General features: G+C 37.9%; 1 protein-coding gene across 1 annotated transcript in view; it reads right to left on the bottom strand.

The window, feature by feature from the left end:
- LOC126426655 (vitellogenin receptor-like) overlaps positions 1-26,216 on the bottom strand; it is a 155,988-nt gene that overhangs the window by 52,510 nt on the left and 77,262 nt on the right. The window contains exons 18-22 of the mRNA XM_050088541.1: positions 25,546-25,692; positions 18,539-18,655; positions 18,321-18,465; positions 14,082-14,275; positions 5,718-5,870 (exon numbers count right to left, since the gene is read on the bottom strand). Coding sequence (XP_049944498.1) covers positions 5,718-5,870; positions 14,082-14,275; positions 18,321-18,465; positions 18,539-18,655; positions 25,546-25,692 — 756 coding nt within the window. The remainder of the gene's footprint in view (positions 1-5,717; positions 5,871-14,081; positions 14,276-18,320; positions 18,466-18,538; positions 18,656-25,545; positions 25,693-26,216) is intronic.

A 26,216-nucleotide genomic window follows, 5' to 3' on the forward strand; every position in this document is an offset into this window, starting at 1 on the left:
TAGGTTGCAGTAGGTACTGGGAGATGAAGCTTGCATAGTATAGAGTAGCATGGAGAGCTGCATCAAACCAGTCTCAGGACTGAAGACCACAACAACAACATGACAATTTCATGCTAACATGTTAAAGCAACACCTATATCAAGACAGACTCCCTGCTCCCTAGGCAAGTCACCCAAATACTGGGTAAGCTGAGCACAATCTCAATCCCCTGTTCCAAGAAATTCACTTTTATACATTTTTCACACAAAACCAGTGTTTTGATATTTACTCATTTAGTCTGGGCAAGAGAAGGGGTAGAGATGATCACAGTACAGTAAACAATAATAGCTGTCTTACACCCAACCAGTAAACAATATGGTTGCGCTACATACCAGCTGCAACACCTTAGTAACAAGAAAACCACTAGGAATTTGTGGCAACTTTAAATGTTTCAAGGCACAGAAAATCAAATCTAACCTCTAGACATATTTCTTGGTGTTTCCAACACACGCATAGCACCAATCTCTAAGTTAGAGATGAGAAAATTAAGAAGCTTAAACTCTTTCCCACTGGGTGTGCTCAAATTGCACTGTAATGTTTGCGTAGACACTTCTAACAGCCTTATCAGGGGTTATTACAGTATTCTTAAGTATGGAGTGAAACATTTCTTCCAATCTAGAACTGAGCTAAATTAATTTACTTTTCAAAAGCAAACGAATGTGATATCTACTGCATAAGTGGGAGAGTACCATGTAAGTCAACCATGCAGTGTGGTTAAGGGATCATTTGCCAAAACATTCAAGTGTTGGTAATTAAGACCTTAAAACCAACAGAGGCTATCTTTCTGAAGTGAGCTTCAATGTACAGGAAATCAAGCCTACACGAAGCTACTTTAGGAGGTAGTTTTCATTTTACCAGGTTTCTATTAGATGAAACTGGTTTGCTGGGTACATGATAATTCAGAAGAGACACTGGACAAGATAAAACAGGACATTACAATTCTTACTCTGTCATGTATACTATAGTATGTTTTATGAAGCATTTCAACCTTTTCAGTTGATGGGACATATGTCCCACTGAAGTAATACAGTTTTAAACAAAATAACATCTGGTATACAGTGAGCTTTCTGAACTAAGAAACATGGTTGACTAGGGGCTCAATCTATGGTTGGCTGTGAATAGCAAATTGGGGCATCATGTCTAAATTTGGCTATGTGGACCCCTTGGAAAATATCCACAAGTGAAGCAATGGTGTTTCCTTTTACATCACAGACTTTTGAAACAGTCCAACTTTTCAGGCATTCTTCTGGTTTGCATATTTTTAATTGTGATGCAGATGCCCACCATTTCAAATACTGTGAAGTGTGTGTTACATCCAAGTCACCTTCAAACATATGTTGAAAATTTGTGTGCAATATTGTGGTTTTCATTGGTGTCTGTACTGTCAAACAGTAAAGATTATTACCAAGTTCAGATTTGTTTCAGAAATATTACTGTATTTTTCCTTTCTAAACACTGGTATTGAGCTGTAGTAAAATATTTTGTCTTGTCACCTTTTGCTCCAACAGATCAAAATTAAAAATCTATTTCAACTTCATCCCACCTGGAGTGAATTTGACCCATTATCTGTTGTGATTATTGTGGATTGACTAAGATGACTTATGGAACTACCAACAATTGAGCAGCAGATTTGCATAATTGAATGTGTGTGTCATCCTTATAAGACTTCCTAACCAAGATTTTACTTTGAAAACCCTATATTCAAACAAAACCATGGAGCTGGTTGAATTTGTAGGACTTAGTTCCAATTTTCAGAATTTGAAGTTTATTTTTATTGGTGGAAATGTAATCATGAAAGATTTTCAATCTTTTATTTTGATATCAGTATGCAATGTGTTAATCCATGAAGTGTTAACACATCTACAAATTTTATGATTACAGCTCAGTGCACTTTGAAACCCGGGGAGGGGGGGGGGGGGGCACGAAAATTATTTCTGTATCATTTGGACAGCATTGTTTAATTATAATGGGCTCTAATGTGAAAGCAAACCATGGACCTGGACACAGGTGGCACTGCAAAAACTAGGTTCAGCTACATGCCACTTGGCACAGCAAAACCACAGAGAGCAATGTCAGAACTTGTTCAATGAAGATCTGTGATGATACTGTTAATATATTTATTGGTAAGGATGAAGTTACAACTGACAAAATGTCATTAAAACAGAGCAAGCAAGCAAAACAATTGAGCAAATGTGTTTATGTAGCAATTTTTATTATTAATTGTGCTTCTTAGTGTTCTCCCACATTTTCATTTAGTGCTCATTTTGGTCGATAGGCCAAGCTGTCGACCAATGTTCTGGGTTGCTGTTGTGCACTCACTGACTCCAACCAGACAATTATTGTTTGGTTTCACACTTATTTGTAACAGTTCTATTCCCATCCCCAATATTGTTTAAGAGTTAGTGCTAATGTTCTGTCAACTGCAAATTTAGCGTATTTTAATTCTGGTGGATGTTGTGGTTAGAGGCACTCAAATTGACTGCCAGATCCCAAGCATTATTTAAGTTTATCTGTCTTTGTGTAATAGGTTTCCTGGCATTTTTATTTCAGTATAAGAATCACACTGTCCCAGAGTTCACACTGTGATACTGGTTTCACATTTCATTTCACAATTTTGAGGCAGTGCTCTGAGACAGCTGGTTTGTTCTTTGCATCTGTGACTTCAGTGATATGACAAACAGAACAGTCTGGTCCAGCTAAGAGATGCAACATTAACATGGAATATAATCTACACCCAGATTTTGAAGACTTGGGACAAAAACTATGCTTTGTAATGTTGCTCTGTGGAGAACAAGTGTCGTACCAAGATTTACCAGAAACTTCATTCAATTGAAAATAAGCAAACACTTTCCCTGCACATACTCTACCATTTCCAAATAAACAATTGTCAATGTTTGTGGAACTTTGTGCCTTTTAGTGTGTAAGTAGTACAACTGAAGCAGTGGCACAGTGAATATTCTTACAGCTTCACATTTTGTGCTCTGAAACCTGCTTTTTATCTTTGTTGTTCATTTATCCACTATTCAGAGAAGTGAACAACAAGCATGTTTTCCTGTGTATACTGAAAGTGTTCATATTTGTCTCTAATGAATATAAGGAAGAATAAATCTTAAACTTCAGTGAAAATCCTTTTTACCTTTACCAAAAATGAACAAGTTCCAGTTTTCAGAAAAGTGATGATCATTACAAATGGTTTGCAGTGAATTTATTGCCAACATGTGAAATTTTCAACAATCTTTCCACAGTAATTCTTACGGAGAAGTGACACTGCCAAACCTGTCTTCTTGCAATGCTCATGGCATTCAAAACTTTAAAATTTTTGTATGATTGGTATCATTTTTATGATCGGTTTCATCCAAGGGAATGTATTAAGTCTTGCTGAAGAGTAGACAAAGAACGTTCTCATTTTGGTTCTTTTATTATGAGACCAAAAGGATTGTAACCACTGGAAATACGCTGCAATAGTAGCTATTGTGTCACTATTTTGGCCGAGACTAAATTGTGCTTAAAGACATCTAAATTATATCTATATTAGATATAAAGTGACTCCTTTTTTCAGAAACTGAAAGGTATCTGCAGATAATCCAACACATTCACGTACTTAGACCAAGTAGTTTCTGGGGAAACTTCATTAGAGCACTTTCCATATCCTCCTTTTAAGTTTAAAGGAGTGAGATACATTAGATGCCTGTAGATGCATTGTTTTCACAGTAGTTTTTCCAGATTTGGGTAAGCCTATGGCAGGAAGGTTATTTTTTGGCTTTTTCTCTGTCTATTTCCTTTCTCAGACATTCTGGCTTTTGACTTGCCTATTCAGTAATTCAGTCTAGCTGGAATCCAGGTGACAAGTACACAACAGCTAAACTTGCATCACTTGAAGGGTATGTCATCAAAATATTGATCACAAGAGAGAGAGAGAGAGAGAGAGAGAGAGAGAGAGAGAGAGAGAGAGAGAGAGAGAGAGAGAGAGAGAGAGGGGGGGAGGAGAACTTTGCTGAAAATATTTAGGACTGTACTATTAAATCCCACTGAGGAAATGAGAAGTTTCTATGGTGTTTAGAAACAAATCAACTAAAGTTTTTCATAAATAGAGGACAGAGTGAAATTTTTTATGGGATTTTATCTTTGAACATGCCAGGATAAATGAGTTATGCAAACAAGATGACAGTGAAGAAACATCAATCAAAATGTATGTAAAAATAATCAATTAAGGGAGCCATGAAGCAGAAAACTGTCAAATTTATTCAACATTTTACATTACACCCCAGTCATTCCTGAACTAGAATATGTTAATATATATTCTTTGACCACTGCTTAACAAGTTGGTCAGCCTGACGCTTAGCAAGTAACAGCATAACATTACAGCACCGTTTTACCCTTAGTGATTTTAAATAGGGTAGTACTCATTTCACAATACTTTATGCAAATTATTGTATGACATCACAATATTGACAACTGCACGAACTTTAAACAGGGTATTGCAAGTTTTAATCCAAGTATGTTCCATGCTTAATTTGTGAACTATTGACACTAACAGGCAAAACCATCAGTAAGTAAGATGGTTAATTATAATAATAGTTAGAAAACATACCAAGAATGGCTTTTATAAAATCATATGCATGCATGCATGCATGCATGCATGAAGTCTTCCAAGAGGCCCATATCTCATGCTAATGAAAGTAGCAGTTACTTAAAGTAGCAGTTACTGTTTGTGTATCGTGTCACAGACATCTGCAGAAAGTCTCATGAAATGTTACCACCTGACATAATACTCTATTTCATGAAGTAATCTTATTGTGATTATATTTTATTCATGCAGATTGTAAATGTGGTCAGAATAAGTTTACCAGAAAGCCTAAGTTTAAAGGTAACAGGATCTGTCACTGTCCAGATGCTTCAAGTTGTTATGTGTCCAACTAACTGCTGATGAATATGGACAGAACCATCCCCCTACGAACATCAATAGCATGTATTGAAAGTATGTTACAAACTTGTCAGTAAGGCCATCAAAAGCATGCATGCAACTGCAGTCTCAGGCAACTGATTCCACACACCAGTTTCCTGAGACTGTTCACACATGTCAACTTTCCTTTTTATTATATTGTTACACTCTATTCTGGATTTTCCATTGTTAGGTATTATAAAATCTATACCTGTTTAGCTAGCAAAAACATTTGCTAATAGCAAATGTGAGAGAACTCACTCCCAACAACTTTCAATAACTGTGGGGGGAATGCTCGCCTGAAAGTGTGTTCGGGCCTCAAATCCCTGAAAACTAGTATCATGGCTGCAGTGATTTTTCAATGACAGGTCAGACAGCAAGCTGAAAGTTTTTCAGAAATGTGGGTGTAGAACCTGGGGCTAACGTCAAATGTTTTACTACCATGTGAGGGTGCAGGAATCTGAGGAAATCACTCCAAAATGACAAGAGGCCAGAATTCTGAAGGAGGCCTCCAAACTGAGATTTACGTATTCTCCAGTGTAACTGACAGCTCGACCTGGTGATTTAACTTAGCAGAAGGTTGAACTGATTTTATCGAAAATTTTGAATGATTTATCCCAAGAGTACTACATTTTTAGGCTTAAATACAAATTTCTTTGAGAGTACTATGTCTATGAAACTTTGTAGAGCCATGACAAGATAAATTGCACCAGTGTCCACCACATGGCATACTTACTAAGGTCAATTTTCTTCACTTTGGAAGCACCATCGAATTTGTTGGCCCAGTACAAGCTGCGCTGGCCATGGATAGTCCAGAACAGATCCTGCCCCAGAGCAGTTACTGATGTCGGGGATCCTGACAGCTTCTTGAAGATGTGGTGGTCAATACCTGCAAATGTTTCAACTTGACTACAATGTAGTTTACATGTGCAACTTCTGCCACCAAACACTGAATATTTCTTGTGGCAGAAATCAGACTGCTAGCAAACTTTTAATCTATACACTTTACAGCATTATCTGAGACAATGCAACTAAGATCAGAAGGCTTTATTCTACAAAAATATGCAAAGTTAACACCTTTCAGAAACTAGGGATTATTACATTTAATGTACATGTTAATCCACTCATTTTCTAACATTTGTGCTTAACAATAATAGCAAATGCAGGATGAATCTATAAATCATGCAATTCATAATTCACATGGAAATAGGCATCTGGTATTGTGGTTTGTGAATTCCTATTTGGGGCTCATAATGGAAACCAGTAAACACATACAGATAAACCTTGCTAGTATATATTTTAAGAGCAAGGTGGGATGATCTTATCCATTCTTGTAGCACTCCTGATGCCAATTTAATTTTTTCCTTTTCTGATCTTGTCAGTAACAAATAGTTACAGGAGATTTCTCATTTCAGCCATACTTCATTAAAATTAGTCACAGTGTAGTTTTCTAACTATTGAATGCTACATTTATAAGGAATTACTCTTTACTATAGATGCACACCACAGCAACTTTTCAATGTTAGATTTTGTTTTTAGATTCTTTTAGTCTACCGAAAAGCACCCATTCTCTCATTGTCAGTAATCAATTTTCCCAAAAATAGTCTAATTTTCATCTAGGGTGTTCAAATCCTTAAATACAATTGTTTCCAAAATTCAGTAAAATAGTTTTAGGGCCCTCATTTTTCTCTTTATTAGAAGTGTACTTTTACTCTACTGTGTAAGTTAAAAGTACTTTCTCCCAACTTTTTGATGGGTCCTGAGAATCATTCACACTATTCTCCTGTAAAATAGTACTTTTTGCCATTTCTTAGTTATACCATTTAACTGCAAACTTCTGTACATACAGTATTTCTGTACACTAAGTTGCTACCAGTACCTTACATTAACAGCTAAAATGTATTACACAAGTATTTTACAAATTTATAGTTTTTGTAATACAGGTATCAAAACAAGCATCAAGCACAAAGCATAAGTCATCACATAGTCATCTATGTACAATTCTGCAAGTGGGATCTAGCAGTAAACTTTTTCACAATCTATGTTTCTTCACATAACTGGTTAGGGCCCCAGAGTGAAATTTTAAACCGGCAGACTTCAGAGTGTGAAGCTGGTAAGCTTTACAATGCCCATGTGTTTAATCTCTCAGGCTATGTTAAATGCTGCAGAGTATTTTAGACAATCTAACCATATGGTTAAAGCCCTGATGAACGGAAGTGAATTTGTGATAAGCCACTGTATGGTGAAAACTTCCGAAGTAGCTAAATACTTTTCAAGACTAACAATAAGACCTACACAATGTGAAAGTTAGCAATATTACAACATTAAGCAGAAATTTTCCCCAATATCCCCAAGTTTTTCAGAAATTGCCTTAATAGGTCCTCTTTGTATAATTTGAGGAAATACTGGAACTGAGATGTATATATTCCTCTTACCTGTAATGTTTAACAAATACTAGCTTTGACTTTTTTAGTATGTGAACAGAAGATAGCATTCCGTGTAATGTCAACTGCATTTAAATATAAGCTGAAGTCTCTGCCAAGTTGTTATACCAAAGTCCACTGTTCCTTTTTAAAGTTATTCTTAAAATCAGCTTGTGTTTAATGTATTTAAACTGCCTGCAATTGTGGCTTTAACCTGTTAGTGGCCACTACACTTTGCATGCTTGCTGAAGGCAGTGACTTCTGGAAAAGAGCTACAGAAATTAGACCTATACCAGATTTAAGTGTGCAGTCTAAAGAAAGCACAAGACTATTTCTGTTGATAAACACTGTAGGTGATAAGTAACTATAAAACCTGCATCTACGATAGTGCTGTGAATGTTAATAAATATTTTATTATCAAAGATTAACTGCACAGTGTAAATACATTGAACTACATCTGTTCATAACATTGAGGTGTCCATGGTTACGAAGATCTACTTTTATTTCTGCTGTTTAAGAATTAAGTTGCTTAGCTGCTCTGATGTACTAAATATTTGATGTACACATTTTCTTTTATAATATATGGTAAAAGGTTAAGTGCTCCTGTTATTATTCAAGATCTCTCCCTCCCTGTGGAAATATTTAAATGAAAATTTAAAGTTAATTCTGTAGAATACTGCCCATCTGTGTCATATCACAAGCAGCTACTGCTTAATATTTAAGAAAGCCAGTTAGCTATCAACGAAATTATTTTGAGTACAAATCCTTACATTGTGGTTACATCACCTCTTTGTAACAATTACTTTAACAGGCAATAACAGTAATAGTTTCATGCTACTCCCACTTAACTTTGAGCTAGCTGCAAGTTTTGATAAACCATTACAAGCAAAACTGGACCCACTTTTACTAATATTCATGCCTGCAAAGCAATTTTTATCATCAGCTTACATGTAAGCTGTATGAGCCTGCAGAATATATGTGGAACAGTGTATTTAATATTATTTACTTTCCCTAATTCCTTGTTATTAGGAGTCTGAACACATCTCACTATCCCCTTTTTGGGAATAACAGTCCATACATAGTTAATGCCAAAATATGAGTGGGTATGGGAGGAAAACAAGCTGGTGTTATCAGTGTGGAAAAATGTGCAGAATGTAGAAATGAGTAAATCATAGGGAGTGTGTGTCTCAAGACTGGTGTATTTAAGTCAGTCCAACCTGTGGCAGTAAACAAGCTCAGTTAACATCAATGAAGGTTCATGAACTTAGGAATTCCAAAGCCTGTTTAATTGCACATAGTCAAAAAATGTAGAGAATCTCTTAGGTGAACAGAAGGAAGACTAAGTATGAGGAAAGTTCCAAACAGCATATTTTTTGACAAAATCTAAACCATGTTTGGACTTCCACAACCCTGTGGATTTGCAAAATCAAAATAGTCTACATACACAAAGCACAGATGGCTTAACAGTTTACTATGCATAAACTGCATTACAGAAACTGAGGAAGCAACAGTTGCTATTATGAAGTTTCAATATGGGACATGTCTAATTCACTGAACTTCACAAACACAAATACAATAGACACTGAACTTTTACAATTTTTCTTAAAGTATGTTTTTTCTTCACATTCTGTGAATGGCATGTAATTATGGTGTTAGTGTGATGTTAGGTACAAATTTTAGTGTTTTGTAACTATTTCTGAATTGGCAGGGGTAAAATACAGGGAGCGAAAGGCTATTTACAATTTGTACAGAAACCAGATGGCAGAGTCGAGGGGCATGAAAGGGAAGCAGTGGTTGGGAAGGGAGTGAGACAGGGTTGTAGTCTCTCCCCGATGTTATTCGATCTGCATATTCAACAAGCAATAAAGGAAACAAAAGAAAAATTCGGAGTAGGTATTAAAATCCATGGAGAAGAAATAAAAACTAGGTTCGCCGATGACATTGTAATTCTATCAGAGACAGCAAAGGACTTTGAAGAGCAGCTGAACGGAATGAACAGTATCTTGAAAGGAGGATATAAGATGAACATCAACAACAGTTAAAAAAAGGATAATGGAATGTAGTCCAAGTCAGGTGATGCCGAGGGAATTAGATTAGGAAATGAGACAAAGTAGTAAAGGCATTGTTATTTGGGGAGCTGAAGAGAAATTTGTTAACATCTGGTATAGATCTAAGTGTCAGGAAGTCATTTCTGAAAGTATTTGTATGGAGTGTAGCCATGTACGGGAGTGAAACATGGACAATAAGTAATTTAGACAAGAAGAGAATAGAAACTTTCAAAATGTGGTGCTATAGATTATGTTTATGCTGAAGATTAGATGTGTAGATCACGTAACTAATGAGGTATTTAATAGAATTGGGGAGAAGAGGAGCTTGTGGCACAACTTGACTAGAAGGGATCAGTTGGTAGGACAATCTGAGGCATCAACGGATCACCAATTTAGTATTGGAGGGCAGCGTGGAGGGTAAAAATCGTAGAGGGAGACCAAGAGATGACTACACTAAGCAGATTCTGAAGGATGTAGGCTGCAGTAGGTACTGGGAGATGAAGCTTGCACAGGATAGAGTAGCATGGAGAGCTGCATCAAACCAGTCTCAGGACTGAAGATCACAACAACATAACTATTTAAGCACAAGTACAAATTAATTAAATTAACTGATGACTGATGCAATTTAAGTTCTTTGTGACAAGTTTTTAGTCATACTGTATGCAATGAACCACTGATCGCCAAACAATCAACATTACCTGACAGCTGTTGCACAGGAGTCACGTGCAGAATGTAAGAAGATGTACAGAGTACTGTTAGGTGGCCTGAAGCTTTACAGCAGTGCAAGCTGTATGGCAGTCTTACCAAGGTTTGAACACTGCTTTTTACAGGTGTTCAAACAAGACTAGTAAAAATTGTCAGGAAAGAGTTAAACAGCTTGCAGGAAACGCTACCAAGCCCCAAGTTTGTGTGCAACAATGTACAAATTTCTAGTGTTTTTTTGAGATTAGTATGTCCTCAGTACCTCTGAAAGGACATTGCTGTCCTTTGCCAGAGGGACATTGTGAGGTCAATAAGAGCCATTGAACAGGTTAAGGAAATGCCAGGTACTTTAAGGAAACAGGGAAAGCTATTTCAGAACTGCATTTCACTGGTTTCTAGAAGAGAATGAAGCAAACCGAGTTCCCAAATTAATAGGAAACCTTTCTGTTGGAGCCTTAGTGACAATGAGGCAAAAGCTAACTTCAAATGACAATTTCAAATGACAAATTCAAATCCTTTATGAAAGATGCCAATATTTTGTACATTAGTAAATTGCCCTGTGACATTGAGGCCACTGCTGTAAGGCAAGAAAATTAGGAACATTACGAATGTTTAAGAATTTTCAAATGTAACTGAAAGTTTTTGACATGTAAAGAGAACATTCCTGAAAACCTGAAACCAGTTTATTTGTGGTTACACACACTCCCTGGAGTACACCAAAGAAAGAGCCTTCCACACAATTTGTAGTTATGACAACATTGCTTAATTCATTTTTTGGACTATTTTAAGATAATCAATGCTATAAGGCTAATCTATATGCACAGCAGTGAGTGGTACTTGACATGATCTTTCACCACTGATATGAATACAGCACTGCATGTAAGGTGCTGAACTAACAGTAATAAGTGGGGCAAGTCTGAGCACAGTGGGAAGCACACATTCTGGCAGTTTTCTGTGAAGAAAGGGTCAAAGTCTTAGTATTAGCAAGCTTATGCTTGCTGAATATAAGTCTGAGAAATCTGAAGACAGCTGAACCACAGTCTCATTCTAATACTATTTGTTCTTTACCATAGTTTCCACCTGTTGTCACATGGAAAGTACACAACCCTTCTGAGCTAGAGCACCACCTGACTTACACGTCATCAATTTAAGCATATCTGGATTCCATGTCCCCTCCTGGCCTTTTACAGATGTGCAAGTAGCTCTTTCACAGCTATACCCACACTGAAGTCTAGGAGAAGCATTTTTAGCTTCATTGTACTGTAGATTACCGTTTCAGTTATGAAACTGACATTTACACTAAGCCAATACAGTCACACTCTTTAGGAGTCAGTGAGTTTTGTGTGGGTGCAGAAGTACCAACAAAGGGAAAATGGAGAAAGGCTTTGGCAGGATCACTGAAGTACCCCATTCCATTTGGATAAACCCGCTTTTGTTTCAGGCAGTGTCTAACAGCTGATGTGGACATGGGAGAGGAAACATGATACTAGTGCTGAACCAACCAAGCAGTTTCAAAGGAAATCTAGTTGAAATTGTCAGCTGAGCAAGTACCGATGCAAACAATGCAAGTGACAAAATATTTGGAAAGCTAAGGATACTGAAACATGTGAATTACCCGAGAGCAGGAAGTCTCAGCCTGCAATGCTTTGTTGGCATAATTTCCTAATTCCATGCTTTGCTGAACAGAATTATTTTCTGAGAAGTATGAGACTTATTGCAGATTACACAAGAAAAATGACTTCTGGCCCAAGGACAACCATTATGTGCAGTAGTCAGGAAAGAACTCCTCACATCATACAGACCAGGATGTCACCATACTTTGACTTTTGAAGTCATCCTTAATGGAATTTTTATTCTAATATGCTGGAAACACTTGACAGCTCTAACCAAATACAAGGGAACTGAGTGTTACAACAGCATACTTCAGTATTCAGATACAAGAGTTTCCACATGAAACAATTTTGAGGCCAGTGGATTTACTCCAGCCACATTAAAACGGGCACCACAAGCCTGGACCCTGCCATATCAAACACCTCATGGGGAACAATGAAGTTCTACACAGCTCAACATTTGTGCACTAATAATCACATGAAAGTGTACAAATTTCAGAGCATAACAGATTCTCTGAGAATCTAAGGATGACAGGGAAATGCACAGTTATTTAAGGCACAATTGTGCACATACAGATCCACTGGGTCTACAGCATTTTTATCAAACCGTTGCAGTATACAGTATACTGCCGACTTAATGATACACAGGTTTATGAAACAATATAAATATGCAGAACTATCGGTACATAGCACAACTGCTACTGCAAACAAATTAACTTACGAAATTAAAATTCTTGCAGCCATCCGTTTTACATGTTATTTATACAACTAGTTATGTTCCAATAACTGACCTTCAGGCCCCATGACTAAATTGGGAGGAATTAAATGCTGTGTGCAGTCACAACAGGAGCCGATATTAAATAACCCATGTGTTTTACATTACAATCCCTTTGTTCAGAGGCCAACTGTTAAGACAACATTCAAACCAGAATGTCAGCCGTTTGATGAATGAGGGGGTAGTATTGTGTAAACCAGAGATCTTTGGATACAAATTAGGACTGTACACAGGACTTTACTCTTCCCTGTTTACAATGGTCAAGGGACCTAAAGATGGTATTCTGGAACATTAGAGCTGGTTGCCTAAACACCTGCAGCTATATCTGATTTCATTTTCATTTCATATTTAACAGCTGAAATTGTTTTAACCATCTATTACACATGAGCATATAAAAAAATACATCCAGTTAAATCACATTTCAACCTTCAATATTAGCAGCATTGCGGCACTTAAAACACTAAAATCTTTAACAAATTTTTATAGCAACAATGAATCGTTTGGTTTGGAGAACTGTGCACTAATTGTGACGTCTGCACATTCTGCAGTGTCATTGTCAATTTTTGCAAGCCCACTCTTTCAGATATATGGTGTAAACTTTTTTGGACACAGAATGGTATAAACACTACTTTCCTTTTAACTTATAATTGGGTCTCATGTGACTGCTTATGAATACTTGGAAAACATTCTACAGTATTTCTCAAACATGTGGGGACCCATACCAAACAGCACTAGCAGGATATTGTCAATACAGGGGAGCAGCACGAACAGCTACAGGTTTACTTTTATTACCCAAGAGCACCTCAAAGCTGCTGAAAAACTGGAAGAACCCTGAGAAATTAACTATCCCACAAAACTAAGAAATTTTAAGAATAACCACTGACAAATTTAATATATATCACAGTCCTCTATATTTCTTCAGTGATGACAAAACAGTTATTACAACATGTACAGATATGCTTAAGTAACCATCCATGAACCACTGCATGAAATGCTACAGGAAGTAGCCAAAGTTGTACAATGGGACATACTTTCTACCCTGCACTTATTAACAGTTTGTTGACTATGGATGTAATTGTGACAAGTCCAGTCACAGGAAACAGCTATAAATTAAAACCTTGTAGCCTCACTGCACAATATTTACAGTGAAAATATGCTCGGCTTTACACCTGTAGAATAAGGAGAGGAAAGTCTTGGCTGTGATGAAATTACAGTTTATTTATTAATGAATCATGTCTTGCATAATTCAAGGCATCTTCAGATTGGTTAATGTTGATAAGCAAGTCGAATGTATCTAAAATACTAGTTAATTTCCTTCATGTAGGTGTTTTATTGATGTCTAACATTTATTGGCAAATCTGAAGGTGTCTAATTAGGTGAAACAAATCACTGATGAGGAAAACCAGTAATTTCAACATTGCAGCCAAGACTTCTACATACTGGTTTCTGTATCTGAATGCCATAGATTGGAAAACTTTTACACTTTTAGAATAGTTTTGTAAAAACTTTATGCAGCTAAATTAACAGTTTAGCTATTATTACCATCAGAGGCAAGACTTCCTATGGTGTTCGTCCCTGAATCTGCCACAAAGACTCTGTCCAGGATGCTGTCATACCAGAGAGAGACATAGGGCCCCGACACTTCCTCCAGCACATGGACACGCTGTCCAGAACCGTCCATCAGGATCTTGTCCACGTGCACATGTGAGGATGATCCAAATGCCACAAACATGTACCTGCACCACAACACCAGTCACAGTTCATGTTACTCAAGTCGGTCATTTTTACAATATGTACAGCATTCTTATTAAATCTAGTATTCTTTACAGTAAATTTAAAACCGACGAATCATTTAAGGCAGTCTGCTGGCCAATCTAATTTTTCTTCTGCAATATTTCAAAATACATCAAAACAGACCGCAGGATAAGAGTGGTGGTGGTGGTTAGTGTTTAACGTCCCGTCGACAACGAGGTCATTAGAGACTGAGCGCAAGCTTGGGTTAGGGAAGGAAATCTGCCGTGCCCTTTCAAAGGAACCATCGTGGCATTGGCCTGAAACAATTTAGGGAAATCACGGAAAACCTAAATCAAGATGGCTGGAGACGGGATTGAACCGTCGTCCTCCCAAATGCGAGTCCAGTGTGCTAACCACTGTGCCACCTCACTCAGTACAGGATAAGAATAGAAGGCCTGAAGTACTAATGAAGTGGCTCAAGACATTGTGTGTGCCAACTTAGTACAACAAAAAATGTTAAAAGAGGAAACACCGAACAACAAATACCCTGTTCTCTTTGCCATTTTGAAGTGGATCAAACAACTTCCCATGGAATTCCAATATGCATAAGATACGCACTGGAAGAATTTTAATTAAGCTCATGACCTAATAGTTTGCTTCATGAAATACTAACCAAATTATTACCTATTAATAGGAAGGAAAACATGATCCATGCTACATATTTATGAGCATCTGCATTCTACAAAGTACAGGATGGAAATTATCAGGGATATGTCTTATTTCTATGTGTGGATGCAGCCACATAAGCTTTAACCCAATACCAATTGGGGTTAATTTTAGTATCCTGTTGAATCTACACAACCCCATGTTCATGAAACATGAAGTTTCTTACAACATTTACTGTCAAACCCAATGACAGTGCAAAGATGGTTCCTGATGCTACATGTGTACAGCCTTCAGCACTTTGTATTTTTCTTTTACACACAGTGTAGATCAGTTATACTTAACATGTAACAGTTACGACTTTTCTATAAGGGCTTAGCCATTCTTTCATGCTGCTTCTGTGACGGTGACTACCATGAATTCAAAAGAGTGGGTTTTTTTGTATAATGCTCATAGGTGGCAGCACACGTAAGAGTAGCTTGATAGCAATTTTTACTTTGTAGACACTTTGCATTTCACACACACTAAACAATGGAGGTGATGGAAGAGGAGTAATCTGGCACAATAAAATTGTGTGTGAACCTTACAGCCACCAAAACAGTTGCAGCAAGCTTACAGTGAAGATTAACTACTTTGTGGAACAGTTTTTAGATATTTTGAAGACTTTAAGGCCAATTTGTCTGTGTTAATGTAAGATTGTGTTTTGGCTTCTGCTGTGACTGAAGTCATCACCAGGGTGCTGCAACTAATGATTAGCAAGTAATATGTAACCTCACTGCAGTGTTACAAATTTCATATGGTAGTGTCTTCACAATTATGCAGGATCCATATCCTTAGGACCTGGATTTTACCTTCTGGGTGTCGACTTCCAAACAAAAGGCTGTGCCATTAGAGACAAGCCACGATGTGCTCCATCTCATTGCTGATGGAGGGTTCATGTGTCTGGAATCCATTATCACCAGTGACAAGTCATGGCTTTTATGCATCATTACAGTCCTGAAGGGAGATGAGCCAGCACAGTGAAAGTTCATTTTCCAACACAAAGATAGGTGGAAGTTGTTCCATCTGCAGGGAAAGTGATGCCATTTTTTGGCTCTTGTGGAATGCTTTACCAGCAAACAATTCCTCTACTGTTACTGCAGCATACTGTATATCAGTATTGGCTAAACTGATGAAGCACATTGCAAGGAAAGACCAGAAGTTTCTCTGACTGGGTGGCAATATGTGGTCTCACCTCAAAGTTTGAGCTTCAGTTCAACATTACCTGTTTACTGCAGACATCTAGCCCCATCTTGCAGCCTGTGGTTTCTTTTCAATTCCTATCACTAAAGGCAAAAATTTGGAACATTTTATTTGCCAATCAAGCAGTGCTCAAGCAAAGTTAAGATTCTCAAGAACCTGACAGAGAGAGAGAGAGAGAGAGAGAGAGAGAGAGAGAGAGAGAGAGAGAGAGAGATTACTGGCAGAGGTGCCCTAAGACAGGTAGAATGTACTTTGAAAATATGGAAGGGCATTTGTGCATAGTTAGTGCTAGTATGACACGATACACAGCGTACTGCTAACTTACGTAGCATATTTTTAGTCAGATGGGGACTGAACACAGGATTTTACAGATGTTGCATTAATCAAGCAGAAGTAATCTGGTTATTTAAACAAGAACTGCCACATGACAGCAGAACATCTCTACATCTATAGCTGTGTGTTAGCTTTTATTTTCACGTATTTTACATGATCAAACATGGTCATTTTAGTGTGTGTTACACACTAAGACACATGTATCGCTACACCATAGGTGGGTAAACTGGCATAGTAAAGCCAGTACTCCAGTATTTAAAATAATTGCACAAACCCCAGATGTAAGAATACAGTACAGGCTAAAACACACACACACACACACACACACACACACACACACACACACACACACACACACACACACACAGAGCCAGGTGTGGAACACAAAGCTAGTGGGGCTTTAAGTCTTTGTCAAGCATATAAATTCAAATGGGCATCTAAATTCAAATGGGCATCTATAGCTTATTAGTATGTTAGGCTACAATAGCACTTGCAATTGAGAGCACTAACTACTAACGCTGTCACAAGGACTTACAATTATTAATTGTAATGCTACAACTGTCCTTTTGCAAAGAGCAATGTCCTGGCAATAATACAAATCCTGTTGACTTATCTCTGGAGTAAGTAGTAATTAAAAGAATGCAAGTCAAGAATGTAACACCCTTAGCATTATTGAAGTAATGCAGCATTATTGAAGTAATGCAGCATTATTGAAGTAATGCAGCATTATTGAAGTAATGCAGCATTATTGAAGTAATGCAGCATTATTGAAGTAATGCAGCATTATTGAAGTAATGCAGCATTATTGAAGTAATGCAGCATTATTGAAGTAATGCAGCATTATTGAAGTAATGCAGCATTATTGAAGTAATGCAGCATTATTGAGAGGAAAACTACTGCAAGTGAGCTGCATTTAAGATACAAATTACATGGAGATAACACTTTAGAAAGTATGTAGTGTAAACTGGAAAGTTTATGATGTCACATACTCCTTGACAGAGCATAGGGGACAATGCAGGAGACCCGCACTGCCGTACTAGCCAAGTTCCTAACAGTGGTGGTTTGCCATTGCTTTCTTCTGACCATACTGGGGATGAATGACGACAACACCCAGTCATCAAGGCAGGTGAAAATCCCTGACCCCACTGGGAATTGAACCTGGGACCCTGTGCTCTCAGGGAGCAAGAATGCTATTGCAAGACCACGAGTTGCAGACTGGAAAGTTCACACCAGGCTGAATAAATGTTAGCTTTGAAGAGTATTTGGGACCTATAGATTACAAAGTTCTATAGTAACCTGGAGTAAAACTCTCGTCATTAAGACTGATCTCTGGAACAATTCTAAATTTATGAACTGGTAGAACACTGAAAATGTCACAACACACCTCTGGAACTCTGAGAACATACTTGTCTGCCCTATAAACTAGAGTAAATTAAAGTATTCTGGTTTCATGATTGAATTCCAACTTAATAGGACCTACAAAGTGGCAAAGCAGTATTCAACCAGTGCCCAAATCAACGATAGGATCTTGTGCAAATGAATGATGAGATCTTGCTATTGCCAGATAACTCAACAAAAATTCACTTAATGTCAGTATAAAGCTATTAAATTCTTTGACCAGAAACTGCCACTAAGGAGAATCTGAACTTTTCATAGCCATATACATGAAAGACACCCTCGAAGCGAAGATTCGTATTGGCCAACAATTCACACTTAGTCAAATTTATGTTTACAAGCAGGCAAAGCAAACTGCCTTGTGGACAGCTCTTTATAATGAGACTGCCTTACAGCCCCACAGCTGATACATACCCCTGATCTGGGACAACAGCTACACTCAGCGGCGGTTCGGCCCCCGTGCTTCTCAACAGCACGGCCACTGTTTTGGTGTTCATGCTCATTGCATTCACTGTTGCAAGCTCAGCATCAGTCCAGTACACATTGTTACCATACACATCTGCAAAGGTTGCTTATTAGACCTAAGTACCACTCAGTTACAACACCACAATGCAGCAGTCCATCCCACTCACCATATGACAGGCTCATGATCTTCCCAATTCCTTTCTCGAGTAGTGGTCTAATTACATTAGTAGACATCGCCATTGAGAACAATTTCTTCTCTTCACTCTCACTCAGTATCAGCATGTCTAGAAGCAGTAATATTGAAGTTAAGTTTTGTGCATTCACTTCCAATATTTTTGGTTACAGGTTAACAGGAAATTCAGACATTTCTTGCAACAAATTCAATAAGGAACCTATCTACTCAATTTTGGCACCTGCTTAATTGAATTTAAGTAGGGTCCACACTAGGTTAACATAATAAGCTAGACAATGCAGAATAGGCCTGACAGAGTTAACAGAACACACTAAGAATGAGCATCTACACTTTCAAAACTAATTTTTTTTTAACTTTAGTCTATACCTGTGCATTTGTGGTACAAAATTTTAGTAACTACCTGTAAGTACAAAGGAAGGCAACAACCACTGAATGTAAAATCTAATCATTATCAATCACACCTACTAATCACATCTGAGGGATTAAAACTTGTAGCATGAATCTTGACTGACCACAGAAAATACTAAGGCTGCTCAGTTATTTGTGGAACAGTATAGTAAACTCACCACATGACAATGTTAGTATGGAAATGTTGCTCTTTGCAGAATCAGAAAAGATACTGACATTTTAAATGTTGCATTCATTCCATGTAAAAATCTCATGAAAATCCTTACTTCTACAATATCTAAGGCGTTAAGAGAAAAATTGTCGAAATTTGTGAACTACTTCAAAATGCCAATCTTATATGGCAAGGTTATTTTCACATACCTCCTTCCAATCAAATTTTTCAGTATTATTGAATTAATCATTTCCTGACAGTTGCCTTTTCAGCAATCCTTACATTTTTTACACTTAGATGCCAATACGTACTCCATAATGGTATATGGTTAACAAGGGGCTTAGGGAGGTCCTCATCAATTCACAACCAGAGTATTATAGTTTAAGAATACAGAATTATTTTGTAATGTACGGGTAGAATGCCTGTACCAATGACATTTAAAATAACAGTTATCAAACTCAGTACCACATAGGATTTGTTAAAATAAGTTATGTAACTAATTCTATTCTTCATTTGGCTTGTGTTTATGTTTTACATGCTTTAGGGACATTATGCAGCACCACAAGACTGTTGACATTGCGAGTGTCCAATTGTCTGTTGCCATGGAGTTCATCTTGTGTGAAGTTCCATGTTACTGGGCTTCCCATGATTAAAGACCTGTGATGCTAGACACTGAAGCAGCAAGAGATGTTAGCCATACTCCTATTACATGACTCATTCATTTTGAGAAGGCTATGTTAACTCTTGCTACTCAATACATCAAAAAAGTTTTGCATCACCCAGTTCCCAGAACTCGGAAAGAAACATTGACTGCATATTGTACCATAAAGACAGTCCCTCTGTTCAGATATGTCACTAAACCCACTTGATGTAAACAACCATTCATGAGCAGTACCTATTAGATGGAGGGGTCGAGCAGCCAATCAGTTTCAGTCATTGCACCAGGAAGGAGGTACATGGCTCGTCTTGTCTGTAGTTCAACTGTGCCTAGACAGTAAATACTGTGGTTCGATCAGCTCTGCATTGTTACTCTGTGCTAGGAAGGGCTCTCAACAAGGGAAGTGTCCAGATGTCTCCGAGTGAACCAAACCCATGTTGCTCTGACATGGAGATACAGAGAGGCAGGAACTGGCGATGACATGCCTCGCTCAGGCCGCTCAAGAGCTACTACTTGAGTGGGTGAATGCCACCTACAGACTACGGCTCTGAGGAACCCTGACACCACCATGTTTAATAATGCTTTTTGTGCAACCACGGGCATCTTTACTATGAACAGTATGCAACAGGCTGTGATGCGCAACTTCACTCCAGACATCCGTGGCGAGGTCCATCTCTGCAACCACAACACCATGCAGCACAGTAGATGGGCCCAACAACATCCCACATGGACCGCTCAGGATTGGCATCCCATTCTCTTCACCTATGACTGTCACATATGCCTTCAACCAGACAATTGTTTAAGTGTTTTGAGGCAACCTGGTCAGGCAAACACCTCTGACACACTGTCCAGCGACTGCAGCAAGGGGGAGATTCCCTGCTGTTTTGGGGTGGCATTATGTGGGGCCAACGTATGCTGCTGGTGCTCAGGGGAGGCGCGTAAGGTCTTTACGGTATGTGAATGCCAGCCTCCGGCTGATAGTGCAACCATAACAGCAGCATATTGGTGAGGCATTTGTCTTCATGGAAGACAATTTGCACCCTCATTGTGCACATCTTGTCATTACCTTGAAGGAAGTCTTTCACATCACTACTAAAGTGGCCAACATTTTCTCCAGACATGAACTCTGTCAAACAAGCCTGGGATAAATTGAAAAGGGCTGGACAGCATGACCGACCAACCACTCGAGGGCTTAATTGCCTTTGAGGAGTGGGACAATCTGGACCAACAGTGCCTTAGTGAACTTGTTGATAGTATGCCACGAATACAGGCATGCATCACTGCAAGATGTGCTACTGGGTATTAGATGTATACGTCTATACAGCAATCTGGACCACCACTGAAGGTATCACTGTATGGTCTTACAACATGCAATGTGTTTTCATGAGCAACAGGAAGGGCAGAAATGACGCTTATATTTATCCCTATTTGAATTTTCAGCACAGGTTGTGGTACTATCTAGACTGAGGTGATGCGAAACTTCGATGTGTGTAACTTAGTTGATAATGAGAAATACATTGCTCCACACTTTCTACTATAAACTTTCAAGAGGTTTCAATTCCATGGTCAAGGCAGCTAATGGGAACTTTTGAGAGGCAAAAGTTCTTCACATACGACTTTTGCACTCTAGAATTGACAGTTTAGTTATCTGATCCAATGCCTGGGACTAGAGGGTTCCCAGAAGGTATCAGACAAAATTCCCAGATACCCAAAGGAATTGGAAACAATACTTTATTAGCTATTACTCAAAGTAATAGAAATTTGGACTAGAAGACAGCATTCTGTCCTAAGACAATCTCCATTGATAAATACTGCTTACACAAAGCAACTGCTGAGATGACAAGCAGCAGGGTTTTCTGTTTTTAGTGTAGCTGCTTTTTGCTTTGTATGCATACAGATGAAGTTATCTGGAAAATCTTCATAGTTACTCCTGAAGATGTGAACAACATTTCTAATTCGTTAATGTTTCATTGGCAGCCTATAGTGGCCACTTCTGATTAAAGTACGAGATTTGTTCTATAAACCACACTATGAAGTGGCACCTTCAAGAAGGTGGATTAATTTGAGTGAGTGTGTTCATCTGGAATTTCAGTATCAGGACCTCATGTAGGCGATAGAAAGTGGATGTACTTGTCCTCACTAATTTGTCAACTAAAGTGATAGTCCATAAATCTACTATCTTCATTCAACATTCATTGAAGTCTGAACTGGAATACATTGCTATTACATCTTGAGTTACTTCAGTTAAGAGCAACTCTAGGTTCAACTAATTACCAGCATTAGACAAATTTGCTATCGACAGAAACTTCGAGTTAGAAAATGAAGTATGTTTAATACACTTTGCAATTCTGAAGTTTGAATTGTCTCTGAAACAAGTTATAAGATGGACATCAACCGAAGTTAAACTAGCTTAACTGCTTAATTGAATTGGGTGATTCTGAAGGAATCTGTAAATGAGAATAGTGAGATTTTTCTATTTAGGGAGCAAAATCACCCTTTAGTAGAAGATACATCATGCAGGCTCACAATGGAGATGTTAATTTCTCAAATGGTAATCCAAACAAATTTAAGTGTTTGGAAATCTTTTCTGGAAATGTTTGTTTAGCCCTGTGTAGTACATAAAGAAATTAAAGGATGAGAATGGGAGCTTTCAAAGAGTGTTGTAGAATGTCTAACAATGGGAAGCCACAGTGTTCAGTATACCTTACTAAAAGATTGCCCTGTTAAATCTATCATGTAGTGAATCTGACCTGAAGTGATTTAAATGAAATTTCAAGAGAAGTTTTCTGCCTCACTGATGCACTAGTCTTTGCCACTGAGCACAAGCTCTAATCTTAATCATTAATCATTGGACAGTCCTGCCCCTGTGTTTTTTGAACACTAGCCATTGCATATACACTAAATTGTAAAGGTTATATGTTTAAGACATGAATTTGCATGGAATTTTATTAAATGTTCGATGTTATTCAGCTGTTTGCTTTTTATTATTAAAAGCAATCTAATGTGACATTGCTGCAGTCAAGAGTTAAACTCTTATTTAACTGAGATGAGAAATTCTTTCATGAAGATGCCACTAAAAAACATTTTATTGTGCATCACTAATTTTTGGTACCGATTTACAAAAATTGTTTAATGCACAATCTTTATCATTTGAAGGTAAACTTTTCAAAATTTCAAGAAGCTTTTTTCCCTTATAAACTTCAAGGATTCCCTGAGCATGTGGGAAAATTACGTTCATTCAATACCTGCTGTTATGTTCTTCATGTGTAAACATGTGTCAAAAGCAAATATTTTTTTCCATTACTGTCATATTGTAGCATATTGCAAGACTTATTGAATAGTTATTTGTACCTTCATTGATGGTTGACTGGTTTTCCAAGCCATTCCATCTTGGGAATATCTGCAGATTGCATTCAGGTGCAAAGCAGTTTCTTACCCTGATTGCAGGTGCAATATTAGTGAAGTCATAACACGAATTCATTTTCAGAAACACTATGGGTTTGGTTGTTTATAGTTAACATTTGTTGTGAAAAATGAAATGAGTCACATGGAAATTCAGTAGTATGTTCATGCAGACATGTCATTGTACTATCTTTTGAAAGTCAAATGTATGAAACAATTTAACAAGTGTTGAAAAACTACGAGCAGAACTTGATCCTATAGTCTACTGATTGCAGAGCCTTAATTCAAAGCACACAACCACTGCCAGCTCACACTCACCAGGCACTGGCACATCACTGACACAGAAACTTCTCTTGCAATTTTTAAAACTTTTGCACACAGTATGTCTTTGTGCTTTCATATTATGCTGCCCTAAAGGAATAAAGAGTACAATATTCCACGAAAATATGCTCTGAATGTTACAGCTCCCCTTGTAGGAAGGCCACTTAACAGACCTTCCCTCATATTCATACTTACAGGATTTGACAAAGCACGTCTACATCAGTTTCGTAACACAGTGTGACACCACCAAAATACAGTAAAAATCTACTTTAAGTCTTTAGAGTGCCGTTAGGTATAAAAAAATTCATTTTAGTTAAATTTGTCACATTTACCGTATTTACTCGAATTTAAGCCACACTTTTCCGGTTTTTGTAATCCAAAAAACCACCTGCAGCTTAGAATCAAGTGCAAAGCAAGCGGAAGTTCTGAAAAATGTTGGTAGGTGCCACTACAACTAACTTCTGCTTTCCAACATATGTAATGCTACACGGGCATGCTTTGTAGGCACCAAGAAATACTGGCGCCAAAACCTCTGCGTCAGTAAATTAATAAAAAAGGTGGAAGACTAGCTTTTTTTCTCCGCCCCGAGTTTCAACCACTGCACTTTCATACATTATCGAACTAAGTAAATACAAATTCCGTATTGTTCATCTTCGAATGTAGCAGCATTTCAATGTACTACGAAAATCCATTGGCAAAACTGTTTGGAATGTTTGTCAATATGGTCAACTCTACATTCTGAATTTTTTCCTACCTGTGAAAAGAGATGGTTGCTAATAGCAACTTATGAATTGTGAATCACATGCAGTATTCTCTTCACAATCGGAATAATACAAATATAAACATTTTGCCATGTATTATTTCATGTTTGCTGCTATCTCATTTACATCCTGTCTGCCTAATAAACTATGAAACTAGAATGAGACAACAGCAAATGCGGAAGAATATACGTATCGTGTCCTGTTCATATTCTTATTATTCTTATGTCTAATAGTGATACAGTCAGAAATGAAGCACGGCAACCGACTAGATTTTTAAATCTAAGATGACTAATCTCTGTGCAGAATTTGATGTACTAAAGAAGCGGCCGCAAAGATTTTCAAATGGAGAAAATTTTTAGCTAAACTCTCGTTCAGAACATCACACGCAGTCTATTATTTGGTTCTTGTTGATCATTATCAAAGAAAGCAGCAGTGTAAGTAAGAAATAGTCTCTTGCCATTGTTTTGCTAATGAGACGATTCCTCTTTTCCTTTTTTTAATTTTAAGCGGCAGTAGCGCACACAAAAGCTAGCTGTGCTGCCAGCAGCGACAGGCCGTAAACACGCACTATCAGAATGTGACAAACAATGCATGAAACATTACAGTAATGCATTTTCAGCTTAGAGTGATGTGAACACCTATAACAAAGAAAACAGCACTTATAAGATCAAAGAAAAATAATTCAAACCAGATGAAGCACGTGAAAAAGGAAGGGTACCCGTATAAATACAGATGGAGAGCCCGACGCATAGCAATGGCTACGTGGTAAAGCTTACCTGCTAAGCTTACGACTAACGAACTACTGTCGCTGTATAGTTATTCATTCGACGTAAATTGTGTCGAATATTACAATGGACCAACTGTTTTGATATGGAGGTGTGGCCTAAAACTTCTCTCTCCCCTCGAATTTAAAGTCGCAAATTTCAGGTGAGGCTTAGATTCGGGAAATTTTTTCCTTTATTTCGAGTCATTTTTCCAGGTGCGGCTTAGATTCGAGTAAATACGGTAATGCCATCATACTGCTTTAGGATCTTGATACCCCACACATCTTTTAATATCATTATGTATGAAGAGAATCTAACGATGGAGTCCGTAAGGCTCCCTTTTAACATTAGATAAGATCATGATGCTCTGAATCAAAGGAATAGCTGCAGTAAACCGGTTCCAGGATGACCAGCTGTAGTGGCCCAGCAGGTTAGAGTCTTAAAGCAAACAGAGCAGCATCAAGTTCTGATGGACATGTGCCGACACCAGCCAGGCCCACCACAGAGACTAGTTACCATCCACAGAGCTGTAGACGACTGCATCGACATGGCGGACACTCTTGGCCAACATGACGGACTGGGTCTGCCGGCCCAGCAGCCGGTGCTCCACCTGGATTATGTGGCTCCCAGCCACTGCCACCACCACTTCCTTCTTCAGCACAGCTGAAACAGTTACCAGTTGTTGTAAGCACTGGGTGGGACACAGTGGCTTGTTCATACTGCAGCAATCTTATCTATATATGAAGGTAATTTCCTCCACTGACTGCCCAGTCCATAGCACTAAGGACAAATTTTAAATTTGTGGAGAGTATCTTTTCTGAAATTCCACCCCAAAGATGGGACAGGAATAAAACTTATCAAAACATCACTTTTGAGGTACTTTTTAAGAGGACCTACAAAAATTTGTATTTGGTTCCTGTCAGAAATTAAACACGTTTCAGCATTTTTTAAAATTTAACACTTATCAGAAACAGTGGTTGAAAGTAAATGAAAAATTACGAAAGTATTTTTAAATATATGCCTAAGGAAACTGGTATTTCACTTCAGCCCCTGAGTTACATAGGATGAAAATTTAAGAAAATATCTAAAGGACAGTTGCTACCCCCATAGAGCAGATATGTTTGGTCACAGGCACAACAAAAAGACTGCCTTTCTGTTGTGCCTGTCTAAAACTTGACATCTGTGCT

Source organism: Schistocerca serialis, chromosome 11 (genome assembly GCF_023864345.2).
Source record: "Schistocerca serialis cubense isolate TAMUIC-IGC-003099 chromosome 11, iqSchSeri2.2, whole genome shotgun sequence".
In the NCBI taxonomy this organism is placed as follows: domain Eukaryota; kingdom Metazoa; phylum Arthropoda; class Insecta; order Orthoptera; family Acrididae; genus Schistocerca; species Schistocerca serialis.